The sequence below is a fragment of the Manis pentadactyla genome, chromosome 3 (genome assembly GCF_030020395.1).
Source record: "Manis pentadactyla isolate mManPen7 chromosome 3, mManPen7.hap1, whole genome shotgun sequence".
In the NCBI taxonomy this organism is placed as follows: Eukaryota; Metazoa; Chordata; class Mammalia; order Pholidota; family Manidae; genus Manis; species Manis pentadactyla.
The window spans coordinates 170,461,779-170,485,483 of NC_080021.1; the positions used below are offsets into that span (position 1 = coordinate 170,461,779).

The window sequence follows — 23,705 nt, forward strand, 5'->3', positions numbered from 1 at the left end:
AAGTTGCTTCCATATCTTGGCTATTGTAAATAATGTGGTGACAAACATAGGGGTACATATAACTTTTCAAATCAGGGATTTTGTTTTCTTGGGGTAAATTTCCTAGGAGTGGAATTACTGGGTTGAATGGTATTTCTATTTTTAATTTTTTGAAGAACTTCCATACTACTTTCAACAGTGGTTGTACCTATTTAAATTCCTACCAATAGTGTAGGAGGGTTCCCATTTCTCTACATCCTCTCCAACACTTGTTATTTCTTGTTGTCTGGATAGTGGCCATTCTAACCGGTGTAAGGTGATATCTCATTGTACTTTCAATTTACATTTCCATGATTAGTGATGTGGAGCATCTTTTCATGTGCCTGTTGGCCATCTGTATTTCTTCTTTGAAGAAATGTCTGTTCAGGTGCTCTGCCCATTTTATAATCAGGTTGTTTGTTATTTTTGTGTTGAGTTCTTATATATTTTGTATGTTAACCCCTTATCTGATAAATTGTTTACAAATATATTCTCCCATACTGTAGGTTGCATTTTTGATCTGCTGATGGTGTCCTTTGCTGTATAGAAGCTTTCAAGTTTGATGTAGTTCCACTTGTTCATTTTTTATTTTGTTTCCTTTGCCTGAGGAGGTATGAACAGTAAAAAATTGCTCATTTTTTTTTTCATGTTCAAGAGATTTTTGCTTATGTTTTCTTGTAAGAGTTTATAATTTCATGTAATACATTCGAATCTTTGATCCATTTCCAGTGTACTTTTGTGTATGGAGTTAGACAGTAATCCAGTTTCATTCTTTTACATGTAGCTGTCCAGTGTTCTCAGCATTAGTTTTTGAAGAGCTTGTCTTTTCCCCATATTCTTGGCTCCTTTATTTTATATTAATTGACCATATATGCATGGGTTTATATCTGGGCTCTCTATTCTTTTCCACTGATCTATGGGTCTGTTCTTGTGACAGTACCATACTGTTCTGATTACTATGGCTTTGTAGTATAGCTTGAAATCAGGGAGTGTAATCCCTCTAACTTTGTTCTTTTTCTCAGGATTGCTTTGCTATTCAGTCTTTTATGGTTCCATACTAATTTTAGAACTATTTGTTCTAGTTCATTGAAAAATGCTGTTGGTGTTGTGATAGGGCTTTCATTGAGTCTGCAGATTGCTTTGGGCAGGATGGCCATTTTGACAATATTAATTCTTCCTATCCATGAGCATGGGATAGATTTCTTTTATTTATGTTCTGTTTAATTTTACTCATGAGTGTATTACAGTTTTCAGAGCACAGGTCTTTTACCTCCTTGGTTAGGTTTATCCCTAGGTATTTTATTCTTTTTGATGCAATTGTGAATGGATTTGTTTTCCTGATTTCTCTTTCTGCTGTTCATCATTAGTATATAGGAATGCAACAGATTTCTGTGTTTTGATTTTGTATCCTGCAACTTTGCTGAATTCAGTTATTAGTTCTAATAGCTTTGGGGGATTCTTTAGGGATTTTTTTGTAGAGTATCATGTCATCTGCAAACAGTGACAGTTTAACTTGTTCCTTACCAATCTGGATGCCTTTTATTTCTTTGTGTTGTCTGATTGCTGTGGCTAGGACCTCCAGTACCATGTTGAATAAAAGTGGGGAGAGTGGGCATCCTTGTCTTGTTCCTAAACCTAAAGGAAAAGCTTTCACCTTCTTGCTGTTAAGTATGATATTGGCAGTGGGTTTGTCATATATGGCCTTTATTATGTTGAGGTACTTGCTCTCTGTTCCCATTTTGTTGAGAGTTTTTATCATGAATGAATGTTGAATTTTGTCAAATGCTTTCTCAGCGTCTGATCATGTGTTTTCACCCTTCTTTGTGTTAACATGTATGATATTGATTGATTTATGAATATTATACCATCCTTGCATCACTGGAGTAAATCCCACTTGATCGTGGTAGATGAACCTTTGATGATTTGAATTCAGTTTGCTAATATTTTGTTGAGGATTTTTGCATCTACGATGATCAGAATATTGGTCTGTAATTTTGTGGGGTTTTTTGGTAGTGTCCTTGGTATTAGAGTGATGATACCTCATAGAATGAGTTTAGAAGTATTCCCTCCTCTTCCACTTTTTGGAATACTTTGATAAGGATGGGTATTAGCTCTTCTTTAAATGTTTGGTAAAATTCAGCTGTGAAGTCATCTTGACCTAGCATTCTGTTTTTTGGGAGTTTTTGATTATCAGTTCAATTTCATTGCTGGTAATTGATCTGTTCAGGTTTCCTGTTTCTTCCTGAGTTAGTCTTAGGAGGTTGTATTTTTCTAGGAAGTTTTTCATTTCTTCTAGGTTTTCCAATTTACTATCATACAGTTTTTCATAGCATTATCTAAGTCTTTGTATTTCTGTGGCATCTTTTGTGATTATTGCTTCTACATTTCTGATTTTATGTGTGTATTCTGTCTTTTTTCTTGATAAATCTGTTTAGGGGTTTATTTTGTTTATTTTCTCAAAGAATCAGCTTTTTGCTCCATTTTTTTTCCATTGTTTTATTTACTTATGCCCTGATCTTTATTATTTCCCTCCTTCTACTAACTTTGAGTTTCATTTGTTCTTTTTCTAGTTAATTTAATTGTGAGTTTAGACTATTTATTTGGGATCATTCTTATTTCTTTTTGGCCTGTATTGCTATGTACTTCTGTCTTATAACCATTTTTGCAGCTCTTCACAAATTTTGGACTGTTAAATATTTGTTTTCATTTGTTTCCATGTATTGCTTGATTCTGTTTTAACTTGTTCATTGATCCATTGATTACAAAGCAGCCTATTCTTTAACGACCATGTGTTTATAGGCTTTTTTGTTTTTCTTGTGTAATTTATTTCTGGTTTCATAACCTTGTGGTCTGAGAAGTTGCTTGACACAATTTCAGTCTTTTTTAATTTATTGAGGCTGTTTTTTATGTCCATGTATGTGATCTCTAATGGTGAATGTTTCATGTACACTGGGGAAAAGTATGTATCCTGCTGCTTTTTTGTGGAATGTTCTGTTGATATCTGTCAAGTCCATCTGATCTAATGTGTTGTTCAGTGCCTCTGTTTTCCTTACTTATTTTCTGTCTGGTTGTTATGTCTATTGATGTGAGTCATGTATTGAATCTCCTATAATGAAGGTGTTGCAATCTATTTCTCCTTTTAATTCTGTTAGTATTTTTTTTTTTTTTTACATATTTTAGTGCTCCTATTTTGGGTGCATGGATGTTTATAATGTTTATATTCTTTTGTTTGATGGACCCTTTAATCATTATCTAATGTCCTTCTTTGTCTCTTGTTACTTCATTGTTTTGAAATCTATTTTTTCTGATACTGTTACTCCTGCTTTTTTCTCCCTATTATTTGCATCAAATATCTTTCTCTATCCTTTCACTTTTAGTATGTGTATGTCTTTCGGTCTGAAATGGGTCTTTTGTAGGCAGCATAAAGATGGGTCTTGTTTCTTTATCCATTCTGCCACTCTTTATCTTTTGATTGGTTCATTCAGTCCATTTACGCTTAAGGTAATTATTGATAGGTATGTACTTATTCCTGTTCTATTAATTGTTTTCTGGTTGTTTTTTATAATTCCTCTCTGTTGCTTTCTTCCTCTCTTACATTTTTTAATTGTCATTTGATAATTTTCCTCAGGGTTGTACTTATATTCTAATTTATGTGTATCTGTTATAGGCTTTAGGTTTGTGGTTACCATCAGGTTCAAAGATAGTTTCCTGACTATGTAACAGTCTGTATTAAGTTGCTGATTGCTCTATTTCAAGCACCATCTAAAATGACTTTTTTCTTCTTCCTTCTCCACACTTTATGTATTAGATGTCATAATCTGCACTTTTGGTGTGTACCTTTACTGATTTTGTGTATAGTTGGTTTTACTACTTTTGTTTTAATTTTGTGCTTGTTTGGTATTTGCTCTATACCTTTTCTGTGGGTTTATTTTCACTAGTGAAAACTATTTAGTCTTAGGAACATTTCCATATACAGCAGTCTCTTTAACATATCCTGTAATGCAGGTTTAGTTGTACATTCTTTGAGTCTTCATTTATCTCGGAATTGTTTAATCTCTGCTTCCGATTTGAATGATAATCTTGCTGGGTAGATTCTTGGTTGAAGGTATTTGTCTTTCAATACATTAAATATATCATGCACTCCCTTATGGTCTGTGGCATTTCTGCTGAGAAGTTTGCTAATGAAGAGTCCTTCTTTGTTATCCTTTTAAAGTTATCCATTCAAGAGCTGTCTTATCTCATAAATTCTAGACAATCAGCTGGAGTGAATGATTATGTATTGATTACTTGCTTAGATTTTTCAGTCTCAGTGCCAAATGAGTGAGAGAAGAAGAATCTGAGGTAGAGGAGGATAAAAAGCAATTCAAGGAAATTCATTAATTTGTTTCATGATGAGTCATGTAGAGACAGCAGGCACACTAAATTTGCCACCCAGGTGGACTCTGTGCAGGCTGTAGAGAGAAACTAAGCCTTTGAGCAGTCCATTAGATGGAAAAATAAAAAAATATTATTCATCTGGTTCCTTGTGTTTTGTCTTCCATTGACTAAAATTTGGTACTTATACCACGCCTATCGTGTAGCATTTTATCCTAATCTGGAAGAGATACAAGAGACAGGCAAACATACTAGGTGTGCAGCTGTTTGACCTCAAGTGATGGAACCTCATGAGCTATATAAATGTCATAGTCTGACGTAGTAGTTAATAGGTTGAGGTAGAGTAAGGGGCTGAGAGTGTACAAAGCAGGTTAGACTTAATCAGAAAAGGTAAATACAACAAATATCTAATATGGAGAGAAACTACCCGAGGTGTTCTATTGAGAGTAGTGAATAAAAAAGTACTAACCTTCACTGAGGTTTTATTAAGAACATCTTCACATCTTGACTTTCTATTGATAATTCAGATGTGCAATGGTTTGTTTTTCATACTTTTTCTAGACCTTCCTTCTAACCCCTTCAGTAACTCCTCAGAGGTATGCTTTTCCAGGTATGTATAATAAAATTTCCTTTTTCTTATTTTTAAGTACTCCTATTTTTTTAAAAAGCCTGTTTGTTTTTCTTTACTTGTTTTCAAATGAAGAAAGATCTGGACAAACTTAGTGTTTCCAGTGGTCCAGATGTGTCAGTTTTGTAAGCCTTATTTATTGCTTACTTTTGATAGTAATCGAATTCCACATTTCATATTTGCAACATTGGTATGCATCCCATCCCATCTACTTTTCAGAGGGTGGTATGAGGAAACCCAGAGAAAGAAACGTATGTGTATAGTGTAAGATTTTGGTTACTGATAGTTTGCCCAGAAAATAGCATGAGATGAGAGACAGGAGTATGCTCTTCCCTTAGCTGATTTTTAATCCCCAGTGCCTCATAATATAAGCATCTTCCTATTCTTGAGTGGGTTTCTTCTAATTAAAGAGACATACATTTGTTCCTTATAACCCTAAAATGGGAGCCAACTACTGATTATGGCCCCAGCTTTATGAAATACCTTCTAGCCTTGGAGGAGAAATAAGTTTGCTGTGCTTTACATTGTATTGAAAGATGATACATTTTATCTTCATCATGTCTCCTTTCCAAGTGTAACATTTTCTTAGGTCACCTGGTTAACATATGTTTTGACTATATACTCGGATGGAATTTTATCCTACATCTATTGCCTGTCTCCTTTGATTATTCTAACTATTGTTACTGTTGAAAAATGACACTATTCAGCAAGCATTATTACTTATAGGGTCTCCTCTCCCCTCCTTTTGTATTACGTATCCTGGTGGCTTTGTGCTATTGTCGATTCTCTTTGCTTCCCTCCTTCATTTTTGGCCTGTTATTTTTTGCAAGTTTCTTCATCCGAAGTTCGTATGTTGATGTCGTAACGCCTAATGTGATGGCATTAGGAGGTAGGGCTTTTGGGCAGTTCTTGGGCCAAGAGGATATAACTCTCATGAATGGGATTAGTGTTCTTATAAAAGAGACCCCCCAGAGTTCCCTTGTGCTATTTTCTACAAAAGCATATAACAAAAAGTCCATGATGACCTAGAATAGGGCCCTCACTTGACCATGCTGCACTCTGATCTCTGAACTTCCAGCCTTCAGAACCAAAATACATAAATTTCTATTGTTTGTTAACTGCCCAGTCTATGATATTTTGTTACAGAGCCCCAAAGGACCAAAATGGATGGTGCATGTACATGTATCTGTATGGCTGCAGAGGGTATTGTTGTATTTAGAGAACATTATTCTAAATCTCTAAAAGGCAGAGCTCATTTCTTCCATATTAATATTCATCTATCTTAAACACTGTGTGGATCTCTCCTTGTTCCATCTTTCCTTTAGTACTCACTTTATGTGAGTAAATGACCAATTTGAGGTTATACGTAAAGAAAAAGTTCTATTAGCAAATAAGTCTCCAAAAACATGCTACAAAGTGTATTTCTGTGAAAGATATCTCTATAAATATTTATCTTCTCAAATAGAATATACAGAATATTATCTGGTTTAATATGATCTGTTTCACACAGGAATCATATCAGGACTATGCAAACCTCTGTTCCAGAGGTTTGGTTTTCCTGAATCCTTAGTACCATTATTACTACCACCACCAGTTCATTTGTCGTCCTACTTACCAATTCACCCTGGATGGGTTGGAAGGATTAGGTTCACGTGTGTTGCTCCCCTTTCTTCTCACTTTTTGTGTCATTTCCTTTAAGCTGGTTGACTTACCTATGCAAAAACTGTCTGATAACTGTTGTCAGCATCAGTACTTACCAATTCTTGGAACTGAAGTGTAACTTATTTTCAATAAGAAGGTGGTACTATGTCTGTATATCCAGGGTTTTTATTACTATCCATCTGTAAAAGAAAATTGATAAGTATTTGGCTTTGAGAGTCATAGTAGTTCTATCAATACTTTTTAGTTGTATGTGATAAATATTAAATACTTTATATGTTGTTTTCTTTATTAATATGTTTGCTTGCAGTAAAAAATAGTAGATGAAAAAATTGGAAGCCAATCTGTCACCTTATATGAGCACAGTTACTTAACTGAGATGATCTTTATTCATGCCTCTCTCTATTTACTATTTGTTTTACATAGGAAGGAGCTGCAGGAGCTGCAGAATCTTTACAAACAAAACAGTGCACATACAGCACAGCAAGCAGAGCTGATCCAGCAACTTCAGGTTCTAAATATGGACACGCAAAAAGTACTAAGGAATCAGGAAGATGTTCACACAGCTGAAAGTATATCATATCAAAAAGTATGCTTTTATTCTGTCATAAAATATAAATTTATATGTATGAACTTATAAAAACATATAGAATTCAAATATTTTCAAATTTCAACGTTTCTTTATTACTCCCATATATATTTTTACAAAATTAAAGATGAATTATGATTAATTTGGTAATATTTAAAATTTTGTGAGTCTTTATGGTTGTTAAAGCTGGAATATTTAAAATACAGATGCAAATTTATTTGGTAGGGTGTTGTTTTTATAAATTGGATTTTTGATATCTACTATGAAACATACGAGGACCATAGCCCCCAAACAGAAGGGATTTGGGGAATGGAATTACTCAGCCTTCTATTATGAGAAATTATTCATCAGTTATAACTTTGGTTTAAGGCCCTAAATAGCCTTTCATTATAGAATTTGTTCCTTATTTTGTTGGCAGCTCTGCACAAACACAAATGGATATTCTGACGAGGTCATCAGGATCAATATTTTCAAGGATTTTTCTCTGTTTATTTTGTGTGTTTCTTTTAAGTATCATTTTATTTTACAGCTGTTGTAGGAACCTTTCAAGAAGGCTTACCCAGCTATTTAGGTATGCTGACTTAACTCAGCAACAATAGTTGTAGCTAATAATTTTAAACAAACCACCTTTATTGAATTCTCTGTTTTGTATAGTATACTAAGTTATTTATAGAAATAATTTAGTTTATGTATGTCAAACCTATAGGATTGATGTTATTCCTCTTAGTAATTGATGCAGCCAATGCTTAAAGAGGTTAAATAATGTGGTCTATGTTATTTTGGGTTTTTTTTTGTTTAAACTTATTCCTCTAAGAAAAACCATGAATATCCAATATATATAATTAATATGAAAGCAATAACTATTGACTAAACTTAAAAAAAAAGCATGTTTTAAATGATTATATCAAACAGAGGTTTTCAATCTGTATTCTGTGTTCCCTTTGAGTTTGTCTCAAGATGATACCAAGCAGGAGGGGGATCACCTCAAATGGAGCAGCTCCACCTTCTTGTGTTACGTGATGGGATTGCCCATGATGCTTGTTTTTGTTTCTAAAACTAGTTATTAGGAACTTTAATTTTTTCCCTCTTTTTCTCTTAGTTTATTTAACTCAAACATTTCCCTTTTTTAAACTTTTACTTAAAAGTTCCCTACCCATGGTAAGTCAAATATGTCTTTAAGCTTGCTTGTTATCAAAGTTTGCAACCTTTTTTTCTCATGTGCTAATAGTTCTTTGCTTCTCCTCTCAGAAAGAAAGAGCTTGGGAAGGAGGAAAAAAGGGCGGTGTTTCATTTGTTATTTCCTTTTTCAATCTTGTGTTCTAAGATTGCTTTTTTAGTCTAGTTTAACTTAAAGTTTAAGACAAATTGTCTCAGCCTTACTGCTACTTTTTTTTTGTATCATTAATATACAATCAGGTGAGCAACATTGTGGTAACTAGATTCCCCCCATTGTCAAGTTCTCACCACATACCCCGTTACAGTCATTGTCCATCAGTGTAGTAAGGTGCTATAGAGTCACTACTTATCTTCTCTGTGCTATACTGCCTTCCCTGTGCCCCCCCATGTTATGTGTGCTAATTATAATGCCCCTTATTCCCCTTCTCCCTCCCTTTCGGCCACCTGCCAGTCCCTTTCCCTTTGGTAACTGCTAGTCCATTCTTGGGTGCTGTGAGTCTGCTGCTGTTTTGTTCCTTCAGTTTTTTCTTTGATCTTATGCTCCACAGATGAGCGAAATCATTTGGTACTTGTCTTTCTCCACCTGGCTTATTTCACTGAGCATAATACCCTCTAGCTGCATCCATGTTGTTGCAAATAGTAGGATTTGTTTCTTCTTATGGCTGAATAATATTCCATTGTGTATATGTACCACATCTTCTTTATCCATTCATCTACTGATGGACACTTAGGTTGCTTCCATTTTTTGGCTATTGTAAATAGTGCTGCGATAAACATAGGGGTGTATATGTTTTTTTCAAACTGGGCTGCTGCATTGTTAGGGTAAAGTCCTAGGAGTGGAATTCCTGGGTCAAATGGTATTTCCATTTTGAGTTTTTTGAGGAACCTCCATACTGCTTTCCACAATGGTTGAACTAGTTTACATTCCCACCAGCAGTGTGAGAGGGTTCCCCTTTCTCTGCATCCTCGCCAGCATTTGTTGTTCCTAGTTTTTTCTATGTTGGCCATCCTAATTGCTGAGAGGTGATATCTCATTGTGGTTTTTAATTTGCATTTCCCTGATAATTAGCAATGTGGAGCATCTTTTCATGTGCTTGTTGGCCATCTGAATTTCTTCTTTAGAGAAGTGTCTGTTCATATCCTCCACCCATTTTTTATAGGGTTATTTGCTTTTTGGGTGTTGAAGCATGTGAGTTCATTATATATTTTGGATGCTAACCCCTTGTCAGATATGTCATTCACAAATATATTCTCCCATACTGAAGGATGTCTTTTTGTTCTGCTGATGGTGTCCTTTGCCTTACTGCTACTTTTTAAAGTTGAATCTCGTCAGCTGCCTCTGCGGAGAGCAACCATTTTTTAAAATAACCTATCTGAGAACTTCCATGGATTCTATATCATTATAAACAACTGAATACTTAAACATTTTTATTTAAAATGGTTATTGCCAAAGTATTACATGCTTGTATATTTTAAAATAATACCGAAGTGTGTGAAACAAAAAATGAAGTATGCTTCCCTCATACCTGTAGCTCTTGCCCCACAATAAAACCACTCAGTATTTGAGAGTGTATCTGAGAGTTCCTCTAGAAGAACAAAATATTTTAATATTATTTTCTCTTTTTTAGTTATGTAAAAATTACATTAATACATTATTATTAAAAATTGAAAGAATTAGAAGAACTGATAGTGCTAGTCTGACAGATTTGATTAACCTTCTACTTACCAAGTTCATTTCATTCCCTTTCCTAGGGGTGATCATCTGGTAGTCATTCCAGATCTTTTCTGTGCATCAGATACTGTTTGTGTGTGTGTGCATGTGTGTGCATGTGCTTGCATGGTGCATACATATCACAAATATAGGCATCTATAATTTTAATATTAATTTATATTATATTTATAGTTCTTTAACTTGTTTTCAAATAATATGCCTTTAGTATATTTCCATGACAGTGCATATAGCTCTTGTTCTTCTCTTCCTCCTCCTTGTTCTCCAAAAGGTATATATAAAGTATAGCGTAATATAATTTGGTGATTATTAAGTTTTGCCTCCTCAACTTTTTGTTACTATAAACTTGCCTACAGAAGGAGGTATTCCTATCTCTTCTATAGGGTCTGTTTTTTTCCTGTAGGATCATTCCTAACCTTATGCAAACCATGTGGCTATGTCACTGATTAGGTGGATGGAACAAAACAAGCACTTGTATTGACTGTTGTATTCTTTTTCTTACCCTCCTTTCTCTTTTCCATCAATATTCTTTCAAAGAGTTGTCTTAATGGTCTCAGAGTTCTCTTTTGAACCTATTCCACTCAAGATTTTGCTTTTATGCCACTAAAATTTCTCTTTTCAGAATCACTTGTGACTGGAGAAGAACCACCTGTGACATTGCTTAATTCAATGATCATTTGGTAATATGATCACTCATCTTACCTCATTTATCAGCAGTATGTGTCACAGTTCATGACTCTCTATTCCTTGAAAAACCTTTTTTTTTTCTTTCTGGCTCACAGTGTACCACAACGTATGGTTTTTCTTCCTTCAGTTTCTGGCTGTTTCTTTTCCATTTCTTTCTGGTATTTCCTAGACCACCTGACCACTAAATGTTAAAATATCCAAGGATTAAAATCTTAGGAATTTTTCTTCCCCCTGTTTAAATTCATACCCTAGCTAATTTTATACAGTTTCATAGGATTTCAAAGTCATACTGCCTGTATGCTGATGACTCTCCAATTTGATTATCTACTCTGGATCTCTTCCCTGAATTCTAAGGAAGAGTGTATCTAATTGCCTACTTAGCATCTGTTAACCTGGATACCTAATGGGCATCTCAGCTTATACATGTTTAAAATAAAGCTGTTTGCTCTGTATTCAACACATGTCCAGAATTCTGCCACTTCCCATCACCCTTGCTGTCACCATACTGTCCAAACCATTATTACATGTTGCCTGAATTATTGCAGAGCTTCTCAATTTGTTTCTTTGCTCCTGACCTTTTCTTACCCCCTTGGATCCACCTCAATAAAGATGCCAGAACGTTCTTGCTAAAACTTAGTCACATCAAGTCACTCCTCTCCTCAACTCTCCTCTTTCATTAAAAGTAAAAGTCTTAAGTTCATACTACAACCTGTGAGACCCTGTGATCTTTGTAACTCTGGGGAGAAAATATTTTCCCAGCCTGGACAAAATACGTTTGAACCGAAATCAGTCAAAGAGATAAATGAAGTAGGAGAGACCCATTTGTTGCTTACAAGAAGTTGTCCATTTCTGCTCTCCTATGTCTCTTCCAACCCAGCTTCAGAATAAGGGGCTCCAGCCAACCTACTGGTCCAGATATGTCCTGGCTCCCCCATGTAATTACCTATTGATATGGAGGTGGACTACTTCTCTCCACCCCTTGGACACACCTATTGATATGGAGATGCACTAAGGCAAGGTGATAGATTCTGGAAATATTGCAATTTTACCCAAATCCCACCCCTCCAGAAACCTCACAATCTACTTGCTCCCCATCTTCCGCTATGGCCCCTGTACAAGAAAACTGGAGCATCATAACCAGATGAATAACATAAAATAGCAATAGCAAGAAAATCATGATAACCCTCAAGCCACAGGTTTCAGCTAGGTTCAAAGTCCTATGCCGATTAAGTCCGTAGCTCACCCATTCCACAGGCAGTCGGTAGCTGAACAGGCAGGGAGTTTAGAGCAATTATCACATGATAGCTGCAGCCAGGGGCCACAGGGACTGTAGAATAAAATAACTTTAAAGGCAGTGAGATACATGTTTTAATGACACCAGCATAGGCAAATCTTGTCTTCTTGTCCATCAGGTAGGATCATGCAAGAGGTTCTGTGATAGGAGAGTGGCAGTAATGGAATCTCGTCCTGGTCTAGTATACCAGACTTTTACCTGCCTCCCTGTGGGAGTTACAGATGGTTTAATATATAGGGCTATGGGAGGTACATGCACTGGCCATCAAGAGAAAACAGAATTTCCCTGTAAAATGCTCTTAGCTCCCAGATGTTTTCGATACACTACTGTGATATTTGGAAGCCACACTGTTGTTACTGCAGGAACACACAGGAGGCCAACTTCCAGGCCTTTCCCCCAAGGTGCCAGAAGGGCCAGCCATTGCTGGTCCATGTGTTGAAGTGCCCAGGGCCATGTCCACTGAACAGAGTCTCCAGGGTTTAACACAGTTGGGCTGGCAGCAGGATGTTGCTCTGTTGGCCATATCCTGGCTTCAATACTCCTTTTTGGTTTGCACATACACTTCTATAGAAGAGGCAGCAATGTGTGTTAGCATGTACACAGGGCTCAAGGCTCCTTTTTGGGGCTTCTCATTCAAATGCCATAGCACTGTCCATAAGCAAACTGATCAGCCCCTTAGACTATTGGTGTCCAACTTGAGGCCAGATTTCAACAAACCATTGTACCTCATTCCCATGCCTATCCCAGTAGGATTATATGGTAGATGAAACTTCCACTTTATTGCTAGTTGCTGCACCCATCCTTGTAATGCATGACCAGTAAAGTGGGTGCCTTGATTGATCTCAGTCACCTGCAGCCAGCTGTGGCCTGCAAAGAGATGCTCTACAGCCTTTTTGGTGGTTTGCTGATCTGCGTGGTGTGCAAAAAAAGCATCCAACAGTCCAGTAGCTGTGTCCACACAAGTCATGGCATACCGATATCCTTTTGATATGGGCAGAGGCCCAATATAGTCTATCTGCCACCTGACAAGGGTTATCGGCCCCTTTGCTATTGTCCCATGTTTCAGTAGGACTTGGTGTCAGTCCCTCTTAGAGCACACAAGGCACTCCTTCTGGGCTGTGCTGAGTTCTTTATAGGTCAGCAGCAAGCCCCACTGATGGGCAGCAGCCCACACTGTGTTTTGCCCCACATTTAACAATCACTGATGTAACCATTGAGCCACATCAGATGCAGGCTTTCCTTCTAGCCAGTGCACCTCGGTCAGTGTGTCTGCTTCATCATTGTCTGGGGATATCAAAGGCAAATGGCCAGGTACATGATATATGGTGACTGTGTTAGTCTGATCAGAGGTCCATATATCTTGCCACAAAGGGGCTGGTAACCAACCATCCAGTTGGCATGGTACCATGTTGGTAGCCACAGGGTCAAGCCCCAATAGACGGCCCAGCTGTCAGTACAAACAACTATGGGGAGGGGCTCCTGGGTGATCACTAGCCATACTGTCCACAACTCAGCCCATTGGCTTTTCTTCCCCTCACCATCCTCCATCCGTATTGTTTCAGTCTTAGGATGGAAAGCTACAGTCCTCCAATTTGGGGTTTGCCCACAATTGGAGCCGTCTGTATACCAAGCATCTTCAGGTATAGGGGCTTTCCCTCCTGATAAGGACTCTCAGCTACCAATGGATCAAAAGCAAGTTCTTTCTGCTCTCCACTGGTATGGGTCACTGGCTCCAATAATCGTTGGAGTTGTCCACTTAGGGAGCTAGTAGAGAGGGCACTACACTGCTGTAAATATGCACCCATTTGGCCAGTGTAGGCATCTATGCCATGCCACTCTGTTGTCTGCGTCTAGTCTTGCACCCAACCTGTGATGAGATAGTTGTTACTACCTTGGTCAGATCTGTTCCAGTGATGGGCTCTGTAGCTAGCAAGGTGTGGTCCACAGCAGCCAGTTGCTTCTCTATCAGGGTGTACCAGACCTTTGCTCTTTTCTATAGCTGTGACCAGAATCCAATAGTTTGGCATGTCTAAGCTGCCGCCAAAGGCCCCATACATAACCATCTTCGGTTACAGGAGATGTGGGCCTAGCCCACAAGGCCTTGAGTCCATTACACTTAAGGCCTGCATATCCTTGACTGGTCGGTTAGCAGCAGTAAAAGCAGCTGCACATGTTTCATCCCAGTCCCACCTGATGACCTTTCATACCAACCCATATAAGGGCTTCAGAATTTGTGCCAAATGCAGGATAAACACTCTCCAGTAGCCCCAAAGACCCCAAAACTCTTATAATACTGCCATAGTGGTAGGGGTAGGGAAAGCCTGGACTTTGTCTATGACTGCTTCAGGAACAACTTTACCCAACCAGACAACCCCCAAGAATGTCATAGAGAAACCAGGTCCCTGAACCTTGGTGCTGTTCACAGCCCATCCTTTCTCCTGTAGATGTTTCAATAGTCTAGGAACTGCCCATTTTAAATCTGCAAGAGAATCAGACATGAGCATTATATCATCAGTGTAATGATATAGCTGCACCATTGCAGTTTCTTCCATGTGGCCAAGTCCTGGGCTACAAGTCTGTGACAGATAGTGGGACTGTGGAGGTTTCCCTGTGGAATGGCAGTGAATGTCCACTGATGGCCTTCCCCCATGAAGGTAAACTGTTCCTGACTTTCTTGTGCTATGTCAACAGAGAAGAAAGCATTAGCAAGGTCTACAACATAATGATACATTCCCAGTTCATGACTGAGTGTGTCTAAAATGACTGCTTTTGTGGGGACAGCAGCATGCAGAGTGGGTGTGAGTTTTTTCAATTCCCTGTAGTCCACGGTCATATGCCAGGAGCCATCTGGCTTTTTCACTGCCCACACTAAGGAATTAAAAGGACTATGAGTGGGCTTTATGATGCCCACCTTCTGCAACTCCTGTAGAGTTTCTCTAATTTCCTTGTGCCCCTCCAGGCAATTTATACTGCTTAGTATTTGCCACTCGCTGGGGTACAGGCAGAGCTACAGGTAGGTGCTTAGTATGTCCTCTCAGAACTGCGTGTACCACATGTAACCTCAGTCTGAACTCAACGGCAGTGGTCTGTAACCAGAGGCCTTGCTGGATATCAACCCCCAAAATATATTCCCGGTTAGGAGAAATGTACACAGGGTGCCCCTTTGGGAGTAAACGCCCTATCTCCACTGGGATTTGGGCTCTCTTCACTCTAATTGCCTCTCCCCCATAGCCTTCTATCACATCAGCTGTCCCAGGAAAAGGCTCCATGTTGCCATAAATCAGAGAACATTCAGCTACTGTGTGCACCAGCAGCAAGACACATTGTACATTTACAGGGACCAATGAATTACTAATTCTTCATGTGGCCTCTGGTTCCCACCATGTGCCCGAAGGTCAGGACCTTGACCCTCCCCTCAGTTGAACTGTGGCGCCCAATCATTGTCCTGTGGGTTAGAGGGCTCAGGCGGAGCCTGAGTACTGTCCCCCAGAAAATCTTGCAAGGACACAGGCCAGACATGGGGCTTTGTCTCTGGCTTCCATGTCCTGTCTCAGCAGCTGGAACTGCTGCTCTGAATTTAATTGGTGCCACATTTCCAACAAGATCCTACTGGGCTTCGCATCAAGTTTTTTTTTTTACTACCCCCTCCTTTATCAAATCAACCCACATCTGGGTCCTTGAGACCTTCACAGGGCGCTTGGCACGCCTCCTTTCAGCTGTAACCTGTACTTCCTTTTGTTCTCTTACTGTTTCAACCTCCCCCAGATCTGTAAAGTACTAGTAGCCTCACTTATGGGTTGCCCTATTTGTGAGGCAAGAATAGTCTTTAGGGACCCAAAGAGAGATGTTGGAGCTGTATGCAGTACCAGATTTCTCATTCCTATGGTGAATAACTCCTCATCGGGGCCTTGGAGGTCCACATTATAGATGATATTTTTCATGCCCAACTCCCATAACACCTGCTGGAGTTCTGCATACATTTTGCAGCTATTGGATACCTATGGTAAATCACCCTGATTAGGCCAAACTGCCCTGATGCTATTAGCCAATCCAGAAGTGCCTGATTCCCTGAGGAGCTGTGGGCACTTTTTAACTGCTACTGGAGGGAAGGGTGAGCTGTCAGGGAAGCCAGTCTACCCATTTCAGAATCCAACATAACAAGGTTTTCCACTTCCATATCCCAGAGATGCAGAAACCATGTAGGCAGAGGTTCTGACAGCTTCTGCCTAAACCAGATGCTCATGTCCACCAACTCATCTTGGGTATAGGGGCAGAGCATGGAGTGCTCCACAACCTGGGGTTGGGGTGGCTCCTCCCCCTGAATAGCCTGTGGTTGTTGCATTTTTACTTTCTTAATTACACCCAGGTGGGCCTTTAATACAGGATAGGCTAATGCCTTGGGCAGTGATCTCAGCAATAGAATAGTCATTGACCCCGCCCCCTCATTCTCCCCCAAAATCTCCTCAACAATCTCCAGGATTGAAGGCACTGCTCCTTTTTCCCCTCTTTCCTTCTGCAATGCAGATTCTCCTGCTGTTTCCTCTCTCACTGCTAATGTATCTTCCAGGAGTGTAACCTGTCTTCTCAGTAACTGTCTGTCTTTCTTATGTGCATCCCATAGGTCATCACCCAGCTCCTCCAAGCCATGCCAAAGTTTGTCTGTCTCCTTGATAACCTTCTCCACTATCTCGAGAAAAAGACATCCCACAATCCCGGCTGCTACATGGCCAGTCAGGGCATCTAAGCAGCCTTATGTCTCAGGGCTAATTCCACAGCTTCTGGTTTCTCCACCCTTTCCCATTTCTGGGAAGGCCCCACCTTCTAGGAGGTGCTTTACCCTAGGCCAGTTCCCCACAGGGGCTCCCCCATTGGAAGCTCCACAGATAGGGTGCTCCTGGGTGAAGCCACACTCTCTACTGCTGCAGCCACTGGGGTCTCCTCACCATCCACAGGGGGATTCTGGGTATCTCCCCACCATCTGTAGGGGCGGCATGCCCAAGGTTTGCACCCATGAAGATGGATTTTGGATTCAGAGTTCCTTCTGACTACTTCCAGATGTAACTGCAGGGGGAAAATATTTTTCCAACCTGGGGCAAAATACCTTTGAACTGAAATCAGTCAAAGAGAGAAATAAAGTGGGAGAAACCTGTTTATTTATTGCTTACAAGCAGCCATCCACTTCTGCTCCCCTGTGTCTCTCAGGACCTGGTTGCAGAAAAAAGGGGCCTCACCCAAACTCTCAGGTCCTGATATACCCTTGCTCCCCACCGTGTAATCACCTATTGATATGGAGATGGACTTCTTCTCTCCACTCCTTGGAAACACCTATTGATATGGAGAGTGCAGTAAATCCAGGTGACAGATTCTGGAAATATTGCAATTTTACCCATAATCTGGTTCTGCATTACCTCTGTTCTCATCTTTGATTTCTTTTCTCCTTAATCTCTCCACTTCAGCCACAGTATGTTCTTTCCCTTGAACATTCCAGGTATTCTTCAATCTCAGGGTCTTTGCACCCACTTTAATCACCTCAAACTTCTTCTCTAGGTATGGGTTTAACCTTTACTCCTTTTATTTTTCACTTCTTACAGCTGAAAATCTGGTTGTCAAACAGATATTAAATAAGAGGCCTAAAAATGATGTTTGTTGTAACAGTAGAAATAGAGGGAAGTATGGGAACATAGCTTGGGCCTGTTCCTAGTTTAGTGATAAAAAACGACTTTCCTTAAATTAAAGAGGACAGTAACAAATGGAAACTCATCCCATGCTCTTGGCTAGGAAGAATTAATATTGTCAAAATCGCCATCCTGCCTAAAGCAATCTACAGATTCAGTGCAATCCCTATCAAAATATCAACAGCATTCTTCAATGAACTGGAACAAATAGTTCTCAAATTCATATGGAACCACAAAAGACCCTGAATAGCCAAAGCAACCCTAAGAAGGAAGAATAAAGCAAGGGGGATCTCGTTTCCCAACTTGAAGCTCTACTACAAAGCCACAGTAATCAAGACAATTTGGTACTGGCACAAGAACAGACCCCCAGACCAGTGGAACAGAATAGAGAGTCCAGATATTAACCCAAACATATATGGTCAATTAATATACAATAAAGGAGCCGTGGACATACAATGGGGAAATGACAACCTCGTCAACAGCTGGTGTTGGCAAAACTGGACAGCTACATGTTAGAGAATGAAACTGGATTATTGTCTAACCCCATACACAAAAGTAAATTTGAAATGGATGAAAGACCTGAATGTAAGTTATGAAACCATAAAACTCTGGGAAAAAAATAGGCAAAAATCTCATGGACATAAACATGAGCAACTTCTTCATGAACATATCTCCCTGGGCAAGGGAAACAAAAGCAAAAATGAACAAGTGGGACTATATCAAGCTGAAAAGCTTCTGTACAGCAAAGGATACCATCAATAGAACAAAAAGGCATCCTACAGTATGGGAAAATATATTCATAAATGACAGATCCGATAAAGGGTTGACATCCAAAATATATAAAGAGCTCACGCACCTTAACAAACAAAAAGCAAATAATCCAATTAAAAAATGGGCGGAGGATATGAACAGACACTTCTCCAAAGAAGAAATTCAGATGGCCAACAGACACATGAAAAGATGCTCCACACTGCTGATCATCAGAGAAATGCAAATTAAAACCACAATGAGATTTCACATCACACCAGTAAGGATGGTCACCATTCAAAAGACAAACAACAAATGTTGGCAAGGTTGTGGAGAAAGGGGAACCCTCCTACACTGCTGGTGGGAATATAAATTAGTTCAACCATTGTGGAAAGTGGTATGGAGGTTCCTCAAAAAGCTCAAAATAGAAATACCATTTGACCCAGGAATTCCACTCCTAGGAATTTACCCTTAGAATGCAGCAGCCCAGTTTGAAAAAGACATATGCACCCCTATGTTTATCGCAGCACTATTTACAATTGCCAAGAAATGGAAGCAACCCAAGTGTCCATCAGGAGATGAATGGATATAGAAGAGGTGGTACATATACACAGTGGAATATTATTCAGCCATAACAAATCCTACCATTTGCAACAGCATGGATGGAGCTAGAGGGAATTATGCTCAGTGAAATAAGCCAGGTGGAAAAAGACAAGTATCAAATGACTTCACTCATCTGTGGAATATAAGAACAAAGAAAAAACTGAAGGAACAAAACAGCAGCAGACTCATAGAACCCAAGAATAGACTAACTGTTACCAAAGGGAAAGGGACTGGGGAGGATGGGTGGGAAAGGAGGCATAAGAGGAAAAAAGGGGCATTACTAATAGCAGACATAATGTAGTGGGGGTGCATGGGGAAGGCTCTACAACGCGAAGACAAGTAGTGATTCTATAGCATCTTACTATGCTGATGGACGGTGACTGTAATGGGGTATGTTGGGGGGACTTGATGATGGGTGGTGTAAACATAATGTTGCTCATGTAATTGTGCATTAATGATACCAAAAAAAAACTGTCCTTGATGAAGTAATATTCAGTGATATTTAGCCTTAGAAGATATGAAAACACCAATGAGACAAATGAGTGTCTCATAACTCTTCTACATGAATTCTAACTCAAGCATAAATTCCCTAGTCAATGCATTTACTAAATTTGCAGAGGTAGAGCTAATACACTTGTATTTGGAAAACTTGTAATAACCTGAAATTTGATCTGGGGTACTTCTTGAAACCTCACACATCTTACTCCAAGATTATGACTATTCTTTCCAAGAATCATTATAGATAATGAGAGATGTGATGGAAATATATTAGGCTTATGAATTATATGAAGACAAAAATTAAAAAGAGCAGATTGAAATTGTCTGCTTTAAGAACTGGTTTTCTTTCACTGTGTTAGTATGTGTTTGTCCTCTTTTTCTCCAAATTGAATTCCCTTTTACTTTTTGATTCTCAAATTCACCTCTCAGGGATGGATTGGCATGGGTGAAAACTTCACTGATTGTCAACCTGATACTCATTCTAAAATTGTAGTTCTCACAGTAGTATTTTATTTTTGAAGTTATTTTAGATCCTTGTAGTTGTTCATAAGATTTTCCTCAGTATACTCAACTTTGCTCAATTCAAAAGTCCTTGATTATTTGTTTATACTTTATGAATTTTTACCTGCAGTTAGTATACATTACAATTAACTTTTCTTTAGTAATTTATAAATAATTACCCATGAAAATGCAGAAAACATTTTATTGTAATTCCATCTCCCTGCAGCAAATACTCTTTTAATATTTTGATTATTTTCCTTTCAGTTTTTAGATGCATTTTAACATACCTGTGAATACGCTTATATCTTTCACTTCATTTTGTATTAAAACAGTATCATGACATATAGCTATTTCGGAAATAGTAAAATAATTTACTTAACCATTTTCTCATTGTTGATCATATATGATGTTCGAATTTATCACTATTGTAAATAAAGCTGCAATAAATATCCCTTTGTTGTCAGTTCAGAGTATTACAGTATTCATTAGAGAAAATTGAATATCTACACACTCTCATATGATCACACACGCACACCTGGGAAAAGTTTCTTTTATGAAAAAACTAGTAACATCGTATTAATGGTGTGCAATTCACTCCGAATTCATGTATGAAGATAGTCTTGTTTAAATTAATTCATGAGAGTGTATGGGGGTCATGCAGTTTGAAGGGGACCTGCCTGCTACCTGAAATATGGTCAGTGTTAAATTATTGAAACTTAAGAAGTTGTGTACAGTGATATCCCACTTTGGATAAGGCAATTTAAAAATCACAGGTGTTTATTTGAATTATAAAATATTGTAAAACATTACAGGCATACATTTCTATCTGAAATATTTTTCTAGCATGTTTAATTTTTAACTATTTGGGTGAATAAATGGTTCTCGAGTGATATTAAAATAGGGAGAAATTAATAAGAATACAAGTGGCAATACCTTCCATTTAGAGCACAATCATAAATTAAGAATGTAAAATTGTATTACAAACTGGAGAGAATGTTTTCATTTACACACATTATTTTAGTAATATATTATGTAAACTGAGGCACAAATCTAAGTCATCTTCAGCAACCATGTCATAAATGTTTATTGAGCTTATTATTTATCAGCCACTGGAGAAAGGGCTTTTGCCTCACTATTTAAGCCTCACAACAACCCTATGTGGTATATTATTATTATTATTATCCTTTATTATTTTATAGATAAAGTAACTGAGACTTAGAGATTGTCTAACGTCAAACAGTTATCAGGTGGTAGAATTCAAATCTAGGTAAACTGGAAGTCCAGAACCACAATCTTAAGCTCTATTATAAAACCCACTGTATAGGTCTGTTATACCTGGAATAGTGGGGTGCTATGCTATCCTTAAGGATTCTGTAAATAGATTCTGGAAGTTTCCATTATTCATGCTAATCAAATTCTTTCAATGTCAGTAACTTTTGTGTTGGGAAATTTATCTTGATGTCTAAGTTAAATGTTATTCAAAATATTCCATTGCATTCTTCTTGGTGAAAGCGGAACCTCCCATGTTCCCTCCTTTGTAAAAGAGCCCCCATTATTATTATTCAGTCACTGTATCTTCTGTTTGTACAGATTTGCTTTCTTTTATTTTGCTGTTGCATTGTAAGTTTTAAGTATTTGGGCTTATGCAGATCTTTCATTAGATCTCTTTATTCCCCCCAGAAGTATATTAGCTTTGGAGTTCAGGTACTTTAAAATTTGTGAATGATTGTATTGTTTCATTTTTCTAAATAAACAATATGCTCCTATTTAGACTTCAGTGTTTATTTACATCAATCTAGTCACTCTAATCCTGGAGCATTTACTTAGTGCTTTTTAAATTTCTCTTCCACATGTATTTTCCATAGATTTTTTTGGATAATAGTCCATATAACAATCAGATGAAATAGTTTACTTGAAAATTATGATTTTTGAGTACATTTTCACATAATTTTATTTAGAAATAATAATTGGGTCTTAGCCATAAGACTCATGTGAGACCTGAATAAAATAATTATATTAATAGTTTATCTGTAGTTCTTACTAAACTTTCTTCTTTAAGAGTTAGGTCTTCTAAATTTACTGTTTCTAATGGAGTTTCTGTTTCCTCTTTTCTCTTTCCTCAAGTCTCTGCACTTTTTTTTTCTGCTTGTCCTCCCACTTCCCTGCCTTTTTCTCATTTATTAAGTCGATTTATATCATAATATCTATTTCATTGTCTGAAAATATAAACACAGTTGCCTCCAATGGTAGGTTGAGGGAAAGGAGGAAGAGAGACAAAAGTGAAGAAAGGAAACTGAAAAAAATTTTTGAACACAGAAAAAAAAGGCAACACCCATCAAGAGAAATAAAAGAAAGCCACTGTGTTTTCTTCCTCTGTGTAGTCATTAATATAAGTTTTAAGTTTTTCTACTTTCACATGTGATTTGTATACATGTGTATGATTTAAATATAGATGGGAATTGTATCAGCATTTATAATTTCTAGACCATCTAACATGTTTGGGGTACTAAATATGTATTTTACTGCCTTTTGTTCTCTTCGATGATAATTACATGACATGAGGTAACATCAGTCTGAAAATAAGGAGTGAGATTATAAACTTTTAGTTTAATCTGCATGTTAAATCTGAGTTTTTCCTTCTCATTTTTCTGCTATAAAAGCATGCAGTTTTTACTTGTAGAATTTATTGTTTCAATCGGAGTAGCAAATAGTATACTTACTCACTAAATATGGAACATTTCATTCTTTAAACAAAGTAGTCGGGTCACAGAGTACATACATTTCCTAAATTGTTAACGTAAATAAAATATCTTGTTCCTCAGCACTAACATAAATATGGGAAGAAGAGTACTTCAATCTAGACCTCTTAAAATTAAAGGACTTGGAGTTTGGGGTCCTATTTCTGGAGATAGCTTGCTTTCTGTCCCCTGGAGATCCTCTTAACCTTATTTCACTTTAATTTCTTCAAAAAAAATATCCTGAAGACTAGCATAATCTGTAAATTAATTATGGATTATAACATCTAAAGTATACAAGAGGGTTTATGATTAAATGTTTTTGTAGGATAGAATTTTAGAAAAGTTTCAGATCTATTTTTGGACTTACAGAGGAAAGAAATTACAGAGACAAGAACTTCTGAAAACTGTAAGCAGCTGTGATTGCTAATAGAGAAAAAGTTGCTAACTCAGTATACCTAAACCAATGCATATGAATGAATTTGTTACATTATCTAATTTACTCACTTGAGAACTTTTTTTTTCTTATTCTACTGTTAGTGAAATGAGAATAAGATGGTATTTAACCAGGGGACTAGACCATCCTAAACCTTTGCCTCCTTGCAAGATCTCCCAGAGAAATAAACATTCTATTATCTTGAGGCTTTGTCACCAAAAAACATTTTAGAAATAAAAGTAGGCATATTTGAAGGTTTTATTAGCCAAGATTACTAGTGGATTGAGGCCTACAATTAAAAATGCCTGGAGGGTGTCTTTGCTTCCTTTGCTCTGTGTCTACAACATAGAGGTTGA

The 23,705-nt window shown here is 37.7% G+C and overlaps 1 protein-coding gene across 4 annotated transcripts in view; it reads left to right on the forward strand.

Moving 5' to 3' along the window:
- CNTLN (centlein) overlaps window positions 1–23,705 on the forward strand; it is a 305,405-nt gene that overhangs the window by 98,135 nt on the left and 183,565 nt on the right. For all 4 annotated transcript variants that reach the window (XM_057498718.1, XM_057498720.1, XM_057498721.1 and 1 more), the window contains one exon: window positions 7,110–7,268. In XM_057498718.1, the coding sequence (XP_057354701.1) occupies window positions 7,110–7,268 (159 nt within the window). The remainder of the gene's footprint in view (window positions 1–7,109; window positions 7,269–23,705) is intronic.